Source organism: Trichoderma evansii, assembly GCF_050947405.1.
Source record: "Trichoderma evansii strain SZMC 28006 chromosome Unknown GGI43scaffold_2, whole genome shotgun sequence".
Taxonomy (NCBI): domain Eukaryota; kingdom Fungi; phylum Ascomycota; class Sordariomycetes; order Hypocreales; family Hypocreaceae; genus Trichoderma; species Trichoderma evansii.
The window spans coordinates 975,960-994,354 of record NW_028145204.1 but is presented as its reverse complement, the minus strand read 5'-3'; the positions used below and the strand labels follow the sequence as shown (position 1 = coordinate 994,354).

Sequence of the window (18,395 nt, the reverse complement as noted above, 5' to 3'; positions counted from 1 at the left end):
CGCGCCAAAAGTCCCGGTAGCCAAAGCCAAAGCTTCCTTGGTGTGTCTTGTGAAAGAAACCAAAAAAAGTTTAATATATAACAGCGTTAATGGTAACGGGTAAATACGGTCTGAGCTTTGTTTCACAGTAAGATCAAGCAAATCTCTGCCGGGCTATCGGCTCACTCGGCGGCACGGGGATCATGGCAGGCGTCCCACACCGCGATCAGGCATAGGCCAGGCTAGGATCTAAGCCTAAACTTTGATTCGTCCTAATTGCTATTTCTCGCGCGTGGATTATTACGGTGGCGTCCAGCACCCGAGGTTTTCCAGGTCCGTTCGTCAGCTTCAGCCCCATGGAGTAAACATATACTATTGAGCCAACTGACCAATATTATCAAGCCATGGCGGCAGGGAGGAAGAGAGGACGAGGGGGAGAGAACATGTCACGCGAAATCAAGAGCTGGTTGCCGGTTTGCATGGCCGCACCTTATCACTCACCCACATGTCCTTGCTTGGCCAAAGGATCTCCGTTTGGGAGCATGCCCCATGCAAACCATCGGCACGGTAAGTATGGAGTGCCTGGTAATAAGCCATCAATGGCCGTATGATCAAATAGTCGTACCACTGAGCTTTCAGCTACAACGCAACATGGCCCTTTTTAGCACAACTTGTTCCCATTGTGGGTGGTACATTGTTAGGCACCATCAAAGGCATACTGCTACGCCAACGCTTCGATGCACGAGTAGGCTAGTAATAAGCCTGGACGCCGAGGATGGAGGTGGATGGTCCGGAGTACCGAACCGTGCCTCGTATTTCTGACCAGCTCCCCCACTACCCGCAGCCTCAACGGGTGTAGTTTATCGAGACGGCGTTATTTGCTGCTTTTTGCTGGCCTATGCCTGTGGAGAAGAGCCAGAAAATATGGCACGCAAAAGCATTGGCTTGAGCTGTCAAAAGAACCTGGCTGGAGCATTAGAACGGGCGCTGAAGGCTTACTTCTGCTGTTGTTTTGTTTTTCTGGTTTCGGTCGGCTGTAGACTAATTGAGTAATTAGCAGGCTGAGCAGAGAACCGAGAGCATTGAAACCAACCATCCTAATATTGGTGCCTTGCCTGAGGCTGCATACTGTACCCATTCTAGACGGCGCCTGGCTCCGGCTGACCAACCCTGTCCTTGATCGAGACGAGGGGGCGTGGCCCTTGCCTGCATAGGCGCCCTACTGGATTCTCTGCGCTGCATCTGGATATTGAAAGACTACTTCGTATGTAGAAGGGACGTACAAACATCTGAAGAGTGTACGAACACCATCCAGTTCCCTCCCAGTATCCCCTGCAACGCTTGCTCTTAGTCGGCTCCAGCATCTCTGTCCGTGTGAGTGGCGCCTCCCGTCATGGACCACCACAACCGCAGCCTACAAGGGACTAGACCTAGCTCTGGCCTGCGTTGACTATCACAGTCTCGATCCCGGCCTTGGTGTTTACAGCTGTGTGGGTGGGAGCATGGCAAGCTATGCCAAGTCTCCGGCCCCATTAGTCTTCCTGGGTAGGCTCGTCTGTTCCTGGGCCACGATCAGGTAGGATGGCCATGCACGGAGTACAAGAAGCTGGGCATTGTCCGCGGCAATTGACCATTTTCTTTGTTCTTCTGACCCTTTCTTCTCACGGCTCTCTTTGATTAGCCAACAGCCAGCTCTCATTTGGCCTGGAGAGCGCGCGGGCCTGATACGCTGATTGCCATCTCTTGTTGCTGCTTGCCTTGGCGAGAGCCACAAAGACCGCAACCATGAAACCTTCCCCGGCAGCCTCGCTGCTGTCGATCTCTCTACTATCCTTAAAACCGTGTCACGCACAGATCCTCCAAAAGCGGGATCTCGTTGCGCCAGCTTCGTTTGACAATGGCTGGACGTATCAGGGATGCTACATGTATGGCGCTCTTCCTACTTCTCTTGGCAAACTCTAAGCTTGCATATATGCTGACCAGAGCAATAGCGATGTTGGGCGGACGATTAGCGCAGCGTCCACCACTGATGCTAACATGACTAACGAAGAATGTACGAGTTACTGCTTCGGACTGGACTTCCCTTACGCTGGAACAGAGTACTATACCCAATGCTATTGCGGTTCCAGTCTTGCAACGGGCGGCACAAATACCACTGCCAGCGACTGCAATGCTCCATGTGGCGGTAACTCGACTGAGGCGTGTGGTGGCCCCAATCGTCTCACTTTGTATAAGTCATCTAAAGTCACTGGTCCTGAGGTCAACCCAGGCCCTAATGGTTGGGTGTCCCAGGGGTGCTATGCGTAAGTTTATGATACGAGATACTCACTTCTAAGTATGTAGCTAATGCTAACATATGACTGGCAGCGAGGGCACCACTGGTCGTGCATTGACGTTCCAACTCGGTAGCGTTGCTAATGCGCAAATGACGGTGGCTGCTTGTACGTCAGGATGCAAGGCAGCAGGATATACCTTTGCTGGCGTTGAGTACGGTGGAGAGTGCTGTAAGTGGCCCCCAATTCCTCCCGAACGGACCACACAGACGCAGTGACGGAGTGTGGCTTTTGCTTTGTTTCGTTTCATTTGTTTTTCCCCGTGTCCAGTTAACTGACCAGTTGAGTATGCAGACTGCGGCAAGTCCATCTCCAATGGTGCCAAGCCAGCCGCAAGTGGCTGCACAATGACCTGCAATGGCAACAGTACCGAGTACTGTGGAGGACCAAGCTTCTTGAACCTTTACACCTTTGGCTCCAGCAGGTAAGCACAGGCATAATCTGATGAAAGAAGCTAGGACTGCGGAGATGATCATCTCGTATTGGAGTGATGCTAACATGGATGGTGCAGCTCTGGGACTGCCACAACTACTGCAGGCCAACCCGCGCAAACAGGTGCTTGTCCCGCGCAGCCCGCCTTGATAGGCAAATATAACTGGTACGGCTGCTATACTGAGGGTACATCGGCTCGGGCTCTCGCATCAACGACGTATGCCGATGATGGCATGACTCTGGAGAGCTGTGCTACCTTCTGTGCGGCTTACACGTACTTTGGCGTCGAGTACAGCAGAGAATGCTACTGCGGCAACTCCTTTAGTGCCGGTTCCAAGCTCACTACGTCATCAGACTGTAGCATGACCTGTGCTGGCAACGACTGTGACTTTTGCGGTGCCGGAAATCGTCTGTCTGTCTATTCGACCAATGCCCCGGGCTCGGGTAGCTCATCGGGATCATCTCCTCCGTCAGGCACCACCACTTCAGCCACTCAGCAACCAACTGGACTCCCACAGGGATGGCAGAGCTATGGCTGCTATGTAGACGGCGTCAACGGCCGCATTCTTAATGAACAGAACCCCGACGATGCTAATCTGACCCTCGAGTCCTGCGCCGCGTCCTGCGCTTCTCAAAACTATACCATCGCTGGTGCTGAGTACTCCAAGCAGTGCTTCTGCGGCAACAACATCGTCAACGGTGGCGTCAAGGCCAATTCTTCCACTGAGTGCAATACTCCCTGCGCCGGTGACTCTTCAGAAATGTGCGGTGGTGGCGGCAGAATGACCATCATCTCCAAGGGCACACCGGCCGTCCTGGCCCCCCCAGCACCAGTTCCGGTGGTGGGCAACTGGACCTACCAAGGTTGCTATGAGGATAACATCAATCAAGTGCACACTTTCTTCTGGCAGAACATCTTCCCCAACACCATGACCCCTGAGCAATGCCTTGACGCATGTGGTGAGTACGGCTACATGGCTGCCGGTTTGGAGTATGGCCAAGAGTGCTACTGTGGTGACCCAGAGAACATCAACACCGCTGGTTCGACGAAGAGGCCCGAAACAGAGTGCAATGTTCCCTGCCCGGGCAACGCTTCGGCCATCTGCGGTGGCGGTTCTCGCCTCACTACTTACTTCTACACCGGAACACCACTCTATTCTTGGGACTTCCCTGTAGCGGGCACCGCCGCAGCTGGTTCTTATGAGCAGCTCATGGGTGGCGTCTGCGTGCCTCTCATGGTGACCCAAGCCGTCACCGGTAAGGTCGTCTTCCTTGAGAAATGGGGCACTGGCGAGCCCAACTCCACTGGTGCCTATGAGCTCGACCTGACTCTCGTCGACCAGTATCAGCTTGCTTGGAGAGAGATGCATGTCAAGACTGACATCTTCTGCTCTGGCGGTGTCACTCTCCCTGACAAGGCTGGTCGACAGCTCAATGTAGGAGGATGGTCTGGCGACTCTACCTATGGTGTCCGATTATATACCCCAGATGGTTCTGCTGGCGTCAACGGCACCAATGACTGGCAAGAGAATGTCGAGGTTCTGAAGCTTCAAGATGGCCGCTGGTACCCAACTGCCATGAACATGGCCAACGGCTCCGTTCTCGTCGTTGGAGGAGAAGAGGGCTCCAACGGCGCTCCTATTCCCACGCTCGAGATTCTTCCTTACACCGGTACCGCGCCTCTCTACATGGACTGGCTCGAACGTACCGATCCGAACAACTTGTATCCCTTCTGCAGCGTCCTGCCCTCTAAAGGCATCTTCGTAGCCTACTGGAACGAGGCTCGTATTCTGGATGAAAACACCTTTGCTACCATCAAGGTCTTGCCCAACATTCCCGGTGCAGTCAACAACCCCATGGCTGGACGAACCTACCCCCTTGAGGGATCCGCTGTCCTGTTGCCTATGCACGCCCCTTTCACAGATCCCGTTGGTGTCCTCATCTGCGGTGGCTCCTCCGAGGGCGCCTCTTATGCTCTGGATAACTGCGTGAGCACCTATCCCGATACCGATAACCCAACCTGGGCAATTGAGCGTATGCCTTCTCAGCGCGTCATATCCTGCATGGCTCCTCTTCCTGATGGCACCTATCTCATTCTCAACGGCGCTCACCACGGTGTTGCTGGTTTCGGCCTCGCAGACAGCCCTAACCTGAATGCTCTCCTTTACGACCCCCAGAAGCCACTTGGCCACCGCATCACCGTCATGGCCAACACCACTGTGGCTCGCATGTACCACTCTGAGGCTATTACTCTTCTGGATGGCCGCGTTCTCGTCTCCGGCTCAGATCCCCAGGATAACGTCAACCCCGAAGAGTACCGCATCGAGTCCTTCACTCCTCCTTACCTCAAGAGCGGCAAGCCTCGTCCCTCATTCACTGTCACCAACAAGGACTGGAGCTACGGCCAAAGCATCACCGTCCAGCTTGGCGGCCCTGCTCAGAACGGTGCCATTCAGGCTACTCTAATGGGCTCTGTTACTAGCACCCACGGCAACTCCATGGGAGCGCGCACTCTCTTCCTTGCCATCTCTTGCGCCGGCACCACTTGTACCGTTACTGCTCCTCCCAACCAGTACATTGCACCTCCTACCTGGTACCAGTTCTTTATCTTGGACGGAGGTATCCCGGCTGTGGGCGTCTATGTCCGTGTTGGCGGCGACCCAGGTCAGATTGGTAACTGGCCTAAGAACGCAGGCTTCACCGTTCCAGGTGTCTAAGTCAACTGATGGATTGTCTTTGTTTTTCTTATTGTTAGAGGGCTTTTTTCTTGTTTGTGTGTGATGTAGTTAGTGTTCTCTTGATGTATTATTCCTTTTGGTAGAAATCGGTTAGCGAAGGAACTTGTTAGGCTTGATTAGGATATAAAGGCAAGCTCATGGTTAACAAACGGAAGAAAGGAAACGGGCCAGAGAGAGCAAGATAGTATAGTTAAGATCATTGCTATGCTGTCTGTGGTGTCAATTCACCTCGATATTGACTTATTTTCTCATTTTCATAAGCTTCAAGATGATATATAGGTTTGGTGAAGTCAAATATCCTAGGTCAAGGCATTTTAAATGCTGTTGACGAGTAACGATCGAGAAGCTGTATGAGGTTGCTTTTATGAACATTGCACATTTTCTTCTTCCTTTTGCCAATGTTCTCGTTATGTACTGCAGTTAGGTTAACTTCCAGAGCAGGGATAGTTGTTGGCTTACATAGGCCCTATTTGGATTGGAGCAATCTCATACTGTGGGCCAGATCTGTGACTTGGGTAATGGTTCACCTACAGTGATGACTATGGCATGAAATTCCCGCATTGTTGTCACTTTCTGTAGCTCTGACTGTCCAAGCTGCGTAAAGTAGAAAAATAGACCTGGTATCATTCATGTGACAGAACAAATCATACGTTTTGTAAACGGCCAGAAGCAAAGTTTCAAGCTTGCAGCACAGATTGCTGTTCTGGAGCCAGGAGCACGTGACCTCGCAATTATCGACTTCGGCATCCAAATTTTGGCCGACAAGGGTAAATCAACGCCGCTGACAAGAACGAGATAGGGGATTTTTTGCGTTCTAGCATCCTCAAAAGCGTCGCAGCGACAATCCGTGCCTTCCCTCGACTTTAAGTATCTCTCGACGATTATTCAAAATGGCTGCGCTCGCAAAGGCTATCAACGCCAAGATCAGGTCCAACCCGATGTTGAGCTATGTTTGCACAACTCGTACGTACTAGTCTATCCAATATCCTCGTGCTGAAGTTATGAAAGGTGCCTGAGCGCGACTGAGGGAAATTATGCCCTGATAATGCTCGCGTCAAGCACTTATTGCCTTGTTTCCTGCGCTCTTCCCCTACATTCTTGTGCTCCCTTCCCAAGACGCGGTCTTTCTGGCCGGAAGCTGGCGCGCTTGTTTTATACCCGTCCGTGGGAGCCAGAGGCTAATACATTGTCGCAAACAGACTTTTGGGGACCTGTTTCCAACTTTGGTATTCCCATTGCTGCCGTTCTGGATACCCAGAAGAGCCCTGATCTGTAAGAAGCTTTCCTCCAGCTCCGAGCTGCATCCCCGCCGATACCGGCCAACGGCTTACCTTTTTTGTTTCTCTATATAGGATCTCCGGACAGATGACCGCCGCCCTTTCTGTCTACTCTATGACCTTTATGCGATATGCTCTTGCTGTCTCCCCCAGGAACTACCTCCTGTTCGGATGCCACGTTGTCAACACATGTGCCCAGCTCACCCAGGGCTACCGATACCTGTCATACCACCACTGGGGCGGAAAGGAGAAGCTGGCTTTGGATCAGGGTGTCGATGCTGGCAAGGAGACAGCACCTAGCAAATAATCAACTTGGAAGAAAGTTGTTGCGCAATGGAACTGAGACGCTAAAAGCATGGATAAAGTCGTAGGAAAAGGTGGAGGGAAGATGGGCGCTGCGGTAGATCAGGGTCAAAAGGAAATTCATCTGAGGAGGCCAAGTCTCGAGACTGGAGGTTTTCGATGGCTTGTAGACTCTTTCCCGTCTGCTGAAACGTGTAGCTGCTGTATCATACACTTACATCTCCGAGTCATTTCATAGAAGAGATTTGAGGCTTCAGGTATTTGGACAATTAATAATAGCCTGGGGGATAAATTGCACTTAACAATTGATTTATCATCTTTTTGCCAAGAAAAAGATTTTGTAGCCCCAAGTAGCTCCGTCATAGTGTCAATGTGGTAGTAATAGTACAATCGTTTTCTATCTAGGAGGTACTAAGGTATCAACACGACAGCAACGCAACTGTTCAGACAAGAGCCTCGGCCTCCATCTACTTCCTGAGAGGCCAGCATATAGATAGGGTCTCTCTGAGCTTTACGTCATGTGGGCCAAGTCATAACTAATATTATTGATAGAATTGGAAATAATTGATGATGCGATTCAGGGACGCCTTGCAATTAACGGCAGTCATTTAGTGGACTGCCGAGGTTTTCCTTTAGTAGCCGGGGTTAACTTGACAAACCACAGGAGATATGCGTATTAGCGTAATATACAATTGGTATGAGATGGTAATGCCTTCTCGCTGCCGAGGATAACTACATTATATTACATATGAACAAGAATGAGAATGGTTGGTATGGTTGGCATTTTGTGCTACCAATCAGGCTCTCAAACGGCGTATCTAAGTGAGGAAGAGTAATATTTATTTCACAACGTAGGACTATCACCGAATTGGATTGCTAGAGTGTTCAAAAGTTATTCAAAGGTCCGAATCAAGGAGTCGTCAAAACCCCTGCCACGTCCGGTGTCGGAGAAAATTCGCTTTCATGAAAATTGGCAAATGACAACCCGTCCAAAAAGAGTAATATAACAAGAGGCCGGAGAAAATATGGGAATAACGACAGAAGGATGACTGTAATTTCGCTGGATTGGAGCGATAAGAGTGGCTTGAGCGAGATAGTCAGGCACACTACTTCGTAAGTGGCGTGCGAGAGCCGGAGGTAAAAGAAGAAGAAAAAATTCCTCAGCCAGACGGGCGGATCTCTGGCTCATCACATCCCCAGCCAGATCCAAGCAGAAACCAGTAAGCCGACTGAGGGCGCCATGCACTATCCAGGAAGCCCAGCGCTAGATGGCGATGAGCGCGCGATATAGAGTAATAGTGCCAGTCGGCTTGACGCGCCGAGCTCGAGCTAGGCGGGGTGACCAATTCGTCAGCACCCAGGTTTGGCCAGATCTTAGCTCCCCAATCTCGAGTTACATACTACACACGGAGTACATCTGCAAGATGTGCCGCCATTACAGATCGGCCTTGCAACCAGGCTGGGAAATACGGGGTCAGAGATGCGACGGATCCGTGCTCGGACCCAGCAACACCCTCGGGCCGGCGATACGAAGACCAATTACGTTACGGGCCCTTCCTCCGAGCCGAGAAAGACACCATCAGCACGGCCATGGCCGGCCCACGATGCGTCCTGGTATGCTGGAACGGATGATCATCACGTGGAAGAGCGAGAATGATCGGGCTCGACGAATTGAAGCCGTGTCGAGATATTCCGATTGAGCCCTGCTTCTGTGGTGTTTTCACGCTGTCATCAGCCGCAGCTAGGCGAACAACATGCCTTGATCCTCGGTTACGGCACCAGCCCTGGCCTCTCACTGAGCACAGAGGCGAGAGGGGTTGCTCATGGCCCAAGAGCGAGGACAGGATTGGTAAGACGCGATGGGCATGATCTATTTCGCGCGCGTATGGGGTATGGAGTGCATGTAATGCTAGGCAAGGCATGATTCAGATCTCGTTAAGTGCCTGCTTTGCGGACTACAGTACGCATCGTGTTACTGTAGCATAGTACTAATTGGCGGTAAGCAGTTCTGGCCCCGGGGGAAAAGCATTGGCAGTCCATCCTCCAAGCGGGCGACAACTGCGGCTGATATTATGCCTCAAAAGCTAAGAGGTCCTCGACGCAGGAGCCTGGTGGGTACGGATCTTGGAAGCCCGCTATACCAGTACATTCCAGGAGCCAGCGAAGCAGAAAAGGGCCAGGACATCCCGCTCTTGGAACGAAGCTTAATATAACAGCGCCAAACTTGTAAGAGGCTGCGTTATCCTGGGCCGCTGATTGGTCGGAGAAGAAGGCTCCGCCCGTTTAAGCTGGTATCACCGAGCTAATGGTGATACATGGTAACAATCGACTTTAGCCCCCAAATAGCGGGTGTAAAATCTGGTATGTAATGGGAATGACTTTCTGGATGGCAACACGGGCTAGCTGGCACTTGATAAGCGTTGTGACTGTTTGTACGTCGTAAGAAGAGCAGCAAAGAAAATTTTGAGGAAAAAATAATCACCAATTTCCAAGACAAATTGGCTGCGGTAAAAGTAACTTTTTTGGTTGGCCGGCTGGGGCGCAGAGTCTTTTTTATAGAACATGCTTCCCCTCTTGCTTATTGCAGCCAAATCTCAGTCCACCCAGACACGAAGTGTGCCAGCTAGTTGCTACCTAGTACTATATAGTCGTACTGCGTGAACAAGGCGGTCTATATCTCCTGTCTCACCGACTGCATCAGCTGACCAGAGACCAGAGATGCTGAGGGAAGATCCTCGATCTAGCTTCATGTATGCCGACATGTTGGTCCATTTTGCCTCGACGCCGTAGCCGCCATATTCCATGCCGCCAATCCCGGTGCTTCAGGAGCAGACAATGCAGTGAGTAACGTAAGGATGCAGCGGCCTTGGGCCATGTGTTCATGTGGCACGCCAGGGTGGGCGTGTGTCACCGGCTCAGGCCCGGCAGAAGGGGACAGACGTGCGTCAAGAGAGAAGATTGAGCGTATAGCTCGGTCCACCTTCGCTCCCCCTCGCGCTCTCTTCGGAGATTTTCCCTGCCGTCGTTCTGGATTCAAAATTAAGAAGAAAAACATTGATTTCCTCTCTTCTTTCCAGCTCCCGTGTCTCTCGATTGCACCTCCCTCTGTGCTGCTTCGTCTAACAGTGGCCCTTAGTCATGGTTGATGGATGAGCCGAGCAGACGAAAGAGGCACACAGTATAATAGGTCTAGGTAACCAGTATTAGACGCAGCTACATACATGACTATTCCTACCTGTTACATGCCTATTGCCTCAGTACCTGTAGCTAGTGCCTGCACTGTCGCAAGCGCTGGAGACGCAACTGCTAGCCTGCTAACCTCCCTAAACGCAACACCCCACCCCCCACCTTCGACAGCTGCCCCGCCGTCAATTCCTGCCCCCCCATCCATCTTGGCCGAGCTTCTGCTGCTTCATAAAAGGCAGCGTCTCCGGCCGTCTCCCTCGGGCTCTCTTCTGTGCTGAGCTGCTCTCCTTTTGTCTCCCCATATCCCTAAATCGAGCCTATACTCTCTCTTGTTTGCTCGAGCCCGTCTTGCCCACCATGGCAGGCACTCCAGTCCCTCACCCCCAGCAGGCGCTGACCTTCAACGATGTCTTCGACGACGATGATGTCGATGAGCCCAAGGAGGCGCAGACCATCCACCACATCCGCGCCAATTCCAGCATTATGCATCTTAAGAAGATCCTTGGTGAGTCGCGACGTCTGAGGCACCTATCCAGCGCCAATTGGCGTAGAATAGGTCGCAGAAGAGAGCGTGTTACTGACTCTTGGCTGCTACGCTAACAGTTGCCAACCGTGGTGAAATCCGTAAGTCGAAACAACCCCGCCATCCACTTGTCGCAGCTTGCGGTCGCTAACACTTAACAGCCATCAGAGTACGTTGAACAAGCAAATCGGCCTCGATTTTAATCATTTATTTTATGAGCGACACAATGTGATGTACTAACTTTGGTTTGCGCATTGCGAATAGATTTTCAGAACAGTCAGTTGTCCCTCTATCCGTCGGTGCCGACTTCGGGCGCATACTTACCCCTCCTACAGGCCCACGAGCTTTCATTACACACAATCGCTGTCTTCAGGTGAGTAACGCCCCGATAAAAGAAAATTTTACATGCTCTTTGAACAATATGACTGACTTTTTATCCAAGTTATGAGGACCGACTATCCATGCATCGCCAAAGTATATTGCGACCCTGATATGCACCCCGTCAAATGACTACTTTTACTGACTGCTCTATCACAGAGGCCGACGAAGCCTACGTCATTGGCAAGCGAGGCCAGTACACCCCTGTCGGAGCTTATCTCGCCGGCGACGAGATTATCAAGATTGCTGTAGAGCACGGCGCTCAACTGGTTCACCCGGGTTAGTTTCTCTATTCTTTGTCTATTATTTTTTTTTCTTCTTCTTCTATATAAGCATTGTTCATTTATTAATTAATTTCTTTAGGTTACGGTTTCTTGTCTGAGAACGCTGAATTTGCTCGCAACGTCGAGAAGGCTGGCCTCATTGTGAGTTTTCGGCTTGCGTCGGCTGCTATTCAATTTCTACAGCGGGTGCTTTTTTTCTTATCTTGAACTGCCACTGACACGCCTCATAGTTTGTCGGCCCCACCCCAGATGTGATCGATGCGCTTGGCGACAAGGTCTCGGCTCGTAAGCTTGCCATTGCTGCCGGCGTCCCAGTCGTCCCAGGAACCCCTGGAGCGGTCGAGAAGTTTGAAGAAGTCAAGGCTTTCACTGATCAGTATGGCTTCCCTATCATCATCAAGGCTGCTTATGGTGGTGGTGGTCGTGGTATGCGAGTTGTTCGCGACGAGGAGAGCTTGAAGGAAAGCTTCGAGCGAGCCACTTCCGAGGCCAAGTCTGCCTTTGGCAACGGCACCGTCTTCGTTGAGCGCTTCCTCGACAAGCCCAAGCACATCGAGGTCCAGCTGCTCGGTGACAACCACGGCAACATTGTCCACCTGTACGAGCGTGACTGCTCTGTCCAGCGCCGACACCAGAAGGTCGTCGAGATTGCTCCGGCCAAGGACCTCCCTCAGGAAGTCCGAGACGCTATCCTGAACGATGCTGTCAAGCTGGCCAAGTCCGTCAACTACCGCAATGCAGGCACTGCGGAGTTCTTGGTTGACCAGTTGAACCGCTACTACTTCATCGAGATCAACCCTCGTATTCAGGTCGAGCACACTATTACAGAAGAGATCACTGGCATCGACATTGTCGCCGCCCAGATTCAGATCGCCGCTGGCGCCACTCTGGCCCAGCTCGGCCTTACTCAGGACCGAATTTCCACTCGCGGTTTCGCTATCCAGTGCCGTATCACAACCGAAGATCCTGCTGAGGCCTTCCGACCAGATACCGGAAAGATTGAAGTCTACCGATCTGCCGGTGGTAACGGTATTCGTCTCGATGGTGGTAACGGCTTTGCTGGAGCTGTCATCACTCCTCACTACGACTCCATGTTGGTCAAGTGTACTGCCCAGGGAAGCACCTACGAGATTGCCAGAAGAAAGGTGCTGCGAGCTCTTATCGAGTTCCGTATCCGAGGTGTCAAGACCAACATTCCCTTCCTGGCTTCTCTTCTGACTCACCCAACCTTTATTGATGGAAATTGCTGGACAACCTTCATCGACGATACCCCACAGCTGTTTGACCTCGTAGGTGGCCAGAACCGTGCTCAGAAACTGCTGGCATACCTTGGAGATGTCGCTGTCAACGGTAGCTCCATCAAGGGCCAAATTGGTGAGCCCAAGTTCAAGGGCGAAATCATTCCCCCCGAGCTTTTCACCTCCACTGGCGAGAAGGTCGATGTCAGCCAGCCTTGCCAGAAGGGTTGGAGAAACATCATCGTTGAACAGGGCCCCAAGGCCTTTGCCAAGGCTGTTCGCGATTACAAGGGATGTCTTCTTATGGATACCACCTGGCGAGATGCCCACCAGTCTTTGCTGGCTACCCGAGTTCGAACCATTGATCTCCTTAACATTGCCAAGGAAACCAGCCATGCTCTTTCCAACTTGTACAGTTTGGAGTGTTGGGGTGGTGCTACTTTTGATGTGGCATACCGATTCCTTTACGAGGATCCTTGGGACCGTCTCCGCAAGATGCGACAGCTGATTCCCAACATCCCCTTCCAGATGTTGCTTCGTGGCGCCAACGGTGTGGCCTACTCTTCGCTGCCCGACAATGCCATTGACCACTTCGTCGAGCAGGCCAAGAAGAACGGAGTCGATATTTTCCGTGTCTTTGATGCCTTGAACGACATCAACCAACTGGAAGTCGGCATCAAGGCTGTCCACAAGGCTGGTGGTGTTGTGGAAGGAACAGTGTGTTACAGTGGTGACATGCTGAACCCCAACAAGAAGTACAACCTGCCTTACTACTTGGACTTGGTTGACAAGCTTGTTGCCCTGGACATCCACGTCCTAGGTATCAAGGATATGGCCGGTGTGTTGAAGCCACACGCAGCCACACTCCTGATCGGTGCTATTCGCAAGAAGTACCCCGATCTGCCCATTCACGTTCACACCCACGACTCCGCTGGTACTGGTGTCGCCTCCATGGTGGCTTGTGCCCAGGCCGGCGCCGATGCGGTCGATGCCGCTACAGACAGCCTGTCTGGAATGACCTCTCAGCCTAGCATCAACGCTCTGCTGGCTTCTTTGGAAGGCAGCGAGTTTGACCCCGGCTTGGACCACAAGCAAGTCCGAGCTCTGGACACATACTGGTCCCAGCTGCGTCTGCTCTACTCTCCTTTCGAGGCTCACCTTGCCGGACCTGACCCTGAGGTTTACGAGCACGAGATTCCTGGTGGTCAGCTGACCAACATGATGTTCCAGGCTTCTCAGCTTGGTCTTGGATCCCAGTGGCTCGAGACAAAGAAGGCTTACGAACATGCCAATGAGCTGCTTGGCGATGTTGTCAAGGTTACTCCTACTTCCAAGGTGGTTGGTGATCTTGCCCAGTTCATGGTGTCCAACAAGCTGTCTGTCGAAGATGTCAAGGCTCGCGCTTCCGAGCTCGACTTCCCCGGCTCAGTGCTTGAGTTCCTGGAGGGCATGATGGGCCAACCTTACGGTGGCTTCCCCGAGCCTCTCCGCACAGATGCCCTCCGTGGACGACGGAAGCTCGACAAGCGCCCTGGTCTCTTCCTCGACCCTGTGGACTTCGTCAAGACCAAGCGCGAGCTGGGCAAGAAGTTCGGAGCGCCTGTTACGGAGTGTGACATTGCCTCTCACGTCATGTACCCCAAGGTGTTTGAGGATTACAAGAAGTTCACCGCCGAGTACGGTGACCTTTCAGTCCTGCCTACCAGATACTTCCTTTCTCGACCAGAGATTGGTGAGGAGTTTAACGTACAGCTGGAGAAGGGCAAGGTCCTCATCCTCAAGCTTCTTGCTATTGGTCCTCTGAGCGAGCAGACCGGCCTTCGCGAGGTCTTCTTTGAAATGAACGGTGAAGTCCGACAGGTCACCGTCGCTGACAAGAAGGCTGCCGTTGAGAACATTAGCCGCCCCAAGGCTGATCCCAGTGACTCCAGCCAGGTCGGCGCTCCGATGTCTGGTGTCTTGGTTGAGCTGCGTGTCCACGAAGGCTCTGAAGTCAAGAAGGGTGACCCTCTTGCAGTTCTGTCTGCCATGAAGATGGTAAGTTTTTCTTTTGCCCCTTTCTTTTGGAACCAAAAGACGCATGTTGCTAATTATGATTGTAGGAAATGGTTATTTCAGCTCCCCATAGCGGAAAGGTGGCCAGTCTCCAGGTCAAGGAGGGCGACTCAGTTGATGGCTCTGATCTTGTGTGCAGAATTATCAAGGCTTAGGTCATTTATAAGAGTCAGGGAGAAGGAAAGGAATGGTTGTTGAATTTCAAGAGTGCTTACTAGCGAGCTGTTTGGACCGGGCAAACAGTTGACACAAAACATACAAAAAAGGTGTTCCCCCTTATACAATGCACAGCTAGCGTGTGGCAGAGTAGGGAATTGGTTATAGGTTTATTCAGTAGGATTATACAAAAATTTTACAAATTATCAATTGCGAGTACAGTTCGTGATTATTGGACGGCTTTGGTCTCCGGTTCCCTTGAACCGTTCTCTTGAACCGCAAGTGAAAAAGCCATTCCATTACATGCATCCCCTTCTAATGTTCTCTAGGTACTCACTGCGTATTCGAAAAATAGATGGGTCCTTGTTGCTTGGGCTCTATGGGGTGTATGGGGAAACAGCGCAGTTGGTGTCTGATAGGGCAAAAGTCGACGACCATTTTGCGGTTAACAAGACCGCAACCATTTCAGGTGTAGGAGAAGCGTTTAGTACTTTATGACTAACACGTGATTCTTCCTCTTTCCCCCCCTTCTCCAAGCTGGGTATTATTGGGGTTGCACCGCATGGAATGATTTAAAAGCATGGGATGAGATCAGATGCGCGATAAGATGAATCTCTTGGCTGTGTGAGAATTAGTAAAGCAGTGAATAATTGTGTTCGCTCCAGCAGCACCTGGTGGTGTCTGGGACATCTGGGTCCAAGAAAATGTCTAGGAAGCCAGGGCCACCCATCTCTCGTCACAGTGCCATCATCGAAGCAGCTTGGCTGTCCGAGCGCTCGCAGATGCTGATGTCAGCGCAAGGGGAGCCCGGAGGGTTTGCAGCTTGCATGAAGCGTTGCAAGTATTTCGCTCAAACTTGGCGAGGGCGAATGGCAGCAGAAATGGGCAGATGGACGCGCGCATGAACAGGACTCTGGTGCAGTCATTCGGTCGGCGCAGATGCAGGTGTATGCGCTATGCACAGCGGTGCGGTACGGACGGAGCAGCGATGTGTGAGGGGAAGCTGCTGCTTGCACTGACGCCGGATAAATGGGCGAAAAATAATTCGGAGTAACAACAGGCCAGCAGCGATGACTGTACTTGGGGTAAGTGAATTGATCGGTCATCAGTTGTAGCACCCGCATCTTGGCGAGCGATCCGGGTGGATGGATGGATGAATGGGTGGCTGAATTAGATGCGTTGGACAGGAAGAAACACGAGACGGGCTAAATCATTGTGCCCGTCCCAAGGCACGCACACGCGTCCAGCTGAAGTCTAAAGCGCTATTCAACAATATGATACCCCTGAGAGTGTTCTTATACCTCTCGGTGAGTACGAGACTACCTTTGCAGAATACTGCTCCCTGTGCTGTAGGTGCATGTATCTTCCTTGTAAGAGTACTCCTTACAGGTAAGTGGTCTCGTGCCGCCGATGCTTCTTCGCCAAAACATCCTCGTACACGTACGGAGTAATCCCGCAGCAAGGCCCCCCTGAAGCCTCCCGCGTCGGTCAGTCAGATTCGCTAGGTCGTACGGCCTTTAGGAAGTAGGCGAATACCGCCCTGCCGTAGCACTGCACAGTGTTGTTGCTCGTATGCACTCAGCTCTGCAATACGTACTGCCTATAAGAAGTGTGTACAACTAACCTTGGGCACTGTACCTTTTGGGCAAGAGTACGAATACTTGTTAGTAATCCAATCCAAGATCCTTTGCTGATTAAAGGATCAAGGTTGGCTGAGGTTGGATGTCCTTGACTCAGATTCAATAATGAATGACAAGATAGACATCGGATCTGCTGGAAAAGAAGAGGGTCCAAGGGGATATTCCGGGACCGCGCAGCAAATCCTTGTTTTAACACGAACTCTTTATAGAGGAGATGTCGTCGTATGTATCTGATAAGAGTTTGAAACTGCCTTTCCTAGCAGTACCCCGGAGATGTCCCCAGCGCGGGATTTGTGGAGAGGCAGAGTCTAGCAGGGGTTTTTAGCGGGCTTTTGACCTGCACAGGCGCCGGGCCCTGCTGGAGAGCCCCAGTTTCTTGGGCCAGAGGATGCTTTCGGTGGCAAGCTTGCCGGATCCCCGCTCCAGGCTTCCTGTTTTCAGCGGCGCTGGGATTTGCTCTTAACTTTTTTGGCCGCCCAGCTGGCCTCTCCTCCTCTGAACTCTTTTTTAATTTTCGCTCATCCCTCTCGCCTCTCTTCGACTTTGCTGTCTCTCTTCGACTTCCTCCCTCCTGGAATACTGCACCTATTGACCACCGTCAAGCTGCAAATCTTGCGCTCAAACCGTACTCGATTCTACCGATCCAGCTGCTCCGTTCCTCGCACACGCGATCTGTCGTTTATGCGCCCGCTAAGAGGAACTCCAATATTCAACATCACCGACCACTTCGCGCCATACTAGAATCCGCCGCCTCCTCTCCTATTCCCTCCTTCTTCCTCGAGACAGAAATAGAGGAAAAGAATATTCGATACATTTTCGGTGCCAAGCATTGAAATGGAGAGCTTGCAGCTGTCACAGGTCCTCGCCGACTTGAGCAATCTCGGCGCAGCTGTATGTCTTGCTGCATCTTACTACACTACCGATGCCTTCGTCTCTACTCCCAACAATATTCTGCAATAAATCACTCTATACGAATCTTTTTGCATCTTTTTTCTGACAAGTTTTCACATCGATAGGAACCTGAGGCCGCCGCCGCCATTGTTCATGCCAACATTCCCATTATCCAGACCGAACTTCTCAAAAACGACACCCACGCAACTTCCCAGCAACAGCAGAGGCCTTCATCTGGTCTGAGGCGCGCATGGTCGTCTGAAGCCGGCACGCAGCCCAAATTCGACAAGATGGGCCGGCGCATTCTCATCAGTTCACCAAAGTCTGGTTCAGCCGCCAACTCTATCCCCGGTACACCTCAACCATCTAATGTAAGATGCGCCACAATTTTATTAAGGGCAATATTCTTGTTTTGATCAGTTCCAGAGCTAACTGTGGCTTGATATCGTTTAGTACGATGATGACCTTGAACGAGCTAATATGCTCATGGCCCTCTACGATATTCGCGCCAAGCTCAAGCAGCAGGACAATAGCAGCCTCATGCGAGCGCGCGAGAAGATCAATGCTCTAGCTCAACGCCAGCAAGCTCAGCAATTTGCCGAACTCAACATGAAAAAGGCCGACGAAATGCGACGAAACCGCTACTCCTTCCCCAAGGTCTAAGGTACCAACGCTGTCGACGATTTTCTACGTTTTCTCTTCTTCTTGTTCTACGCGCAAAGCAATAGATCTGGCTACGACCATATTTGGTATTTTCGAACTTATCCTGCGGGCTTCGTTTTGAATCCTTTTCTTCTCTCTCTTCTTTTGTTTCGTACTGTTGCTTTTCGTCTCTCTGTGTGGAGAAAAGAGAGAAACTGGGGCAACCAAAGCAAATAACGATACACCATTCTTTTGTCAAAACGACCTACGACCTTAAAAAATTATACGGTATATTAAATGATGGATGGACGACTTGAGCTCAACCGATCGAGAGCTGGGT

At 51.5% G+C, this 18,395-nt stretch overlaps 4 protein-coding genes across 4 annotated transcripts; all 4 read left to right on the top strand.

Annotated features, from left to right (window-relative positions):
* Positions 1–1,881: 1,881 nt before the first annotated feature.
* Positions 1,882–5,895, top strand: GGI43DRAFT_393035 (glyoxal oxidase N-terminus-domain-containing protein). The gene is made up of 4 exons (XM_083204621.1): positions 1,882–2,282; positions 2,347–2,483; positions 2,607–2,736; positions 2,824–5,895. Exons 1-4 carry the CDS (start codon positions 2,017–2,019, stop codon positions 5,459–5,461), a joined length of 3,171 nt encoding a protein of 1,056 aa, XP_083064847.1. The 5' UTR covers positions 1,882–2,016; the 3' UTR covers positions 5,462–5,895.
* A 47-nt stretch (positions 5,896–5,942) lies between these two features.
* On the top strand, positions 5,943–7,124 carry GGI43DRAFT_147518 (pyruvate transporter MPC1). The gene is made up of 3 exons (XM_083199379.1): positions 5,943–6,445; positions 6,682–6,754; positions 6,835–7,124. The coding sequence occupies exons 1-3, from the start codon at positions 6,373–6,375 to the stop codon at positions 7,064–7,066; spliced, it is 378 nt and encodes a 125-aa protein (XP_083064846.1). The 5' UTR covers positions 5,943–6,372; the 3' UTR covers positions 7,067–7,124.
* Positions 7,125–10,426: 3,302 nt separating this feature from the next.
* GGI43DRAFT_393030 (carbamoyl-phosphate synthase L chain, ATP binding domain-containing protein) lies at positions 10,427–15,107 on the top strand. Its single transcript, XM_083204620.1, has 10 exons — positions 10,427–10,753; positions 10,852–10,872; positions 10,933–10,940; positions 11,036–11,047; positions 11,107–11,144; positions 11,214–11,245; positions 11,309–11,428; positions 11,513–11,574; positions 11,664–14,708; positions 14,774–15,107. Exons 1-10 carry the CDS (start codon positions 10,606–10,608, stop codon positions 14,879–14,881), a joined length of 3,594 nt encoding a protein of 1,197 aa, XP_083064845.1. The 5' UTR covers positions 10,427–10,605; the 3' UTR covers positions 14,882–15,107.
* A 1,856-nt stretch (positions 15,108–16,963) lies between these two features.
* Positions 16,964–18,284, top strand: GGI43DRAFT_147368 (uncharacterized protein). Its single transcript, XM_083199377.1, has 3 exons — positions 16,964–17,413; positions 17,539–17,784; positions 17,867–18,284. Exons 1-3 carry the CDS (start codon positions 17,357–17,359, stop codon positions 18,074–18,076), a joined length of 513 nt encoding a protein of 170 aa, XP_083064844.1. The 5' UTR covers positions 16,964–17,356; the 3' UTR covers positions 18,077–18,284.
* The last annotated feature ends 111 nt before the right edge of the window (positions 18,285–18,395 follow it).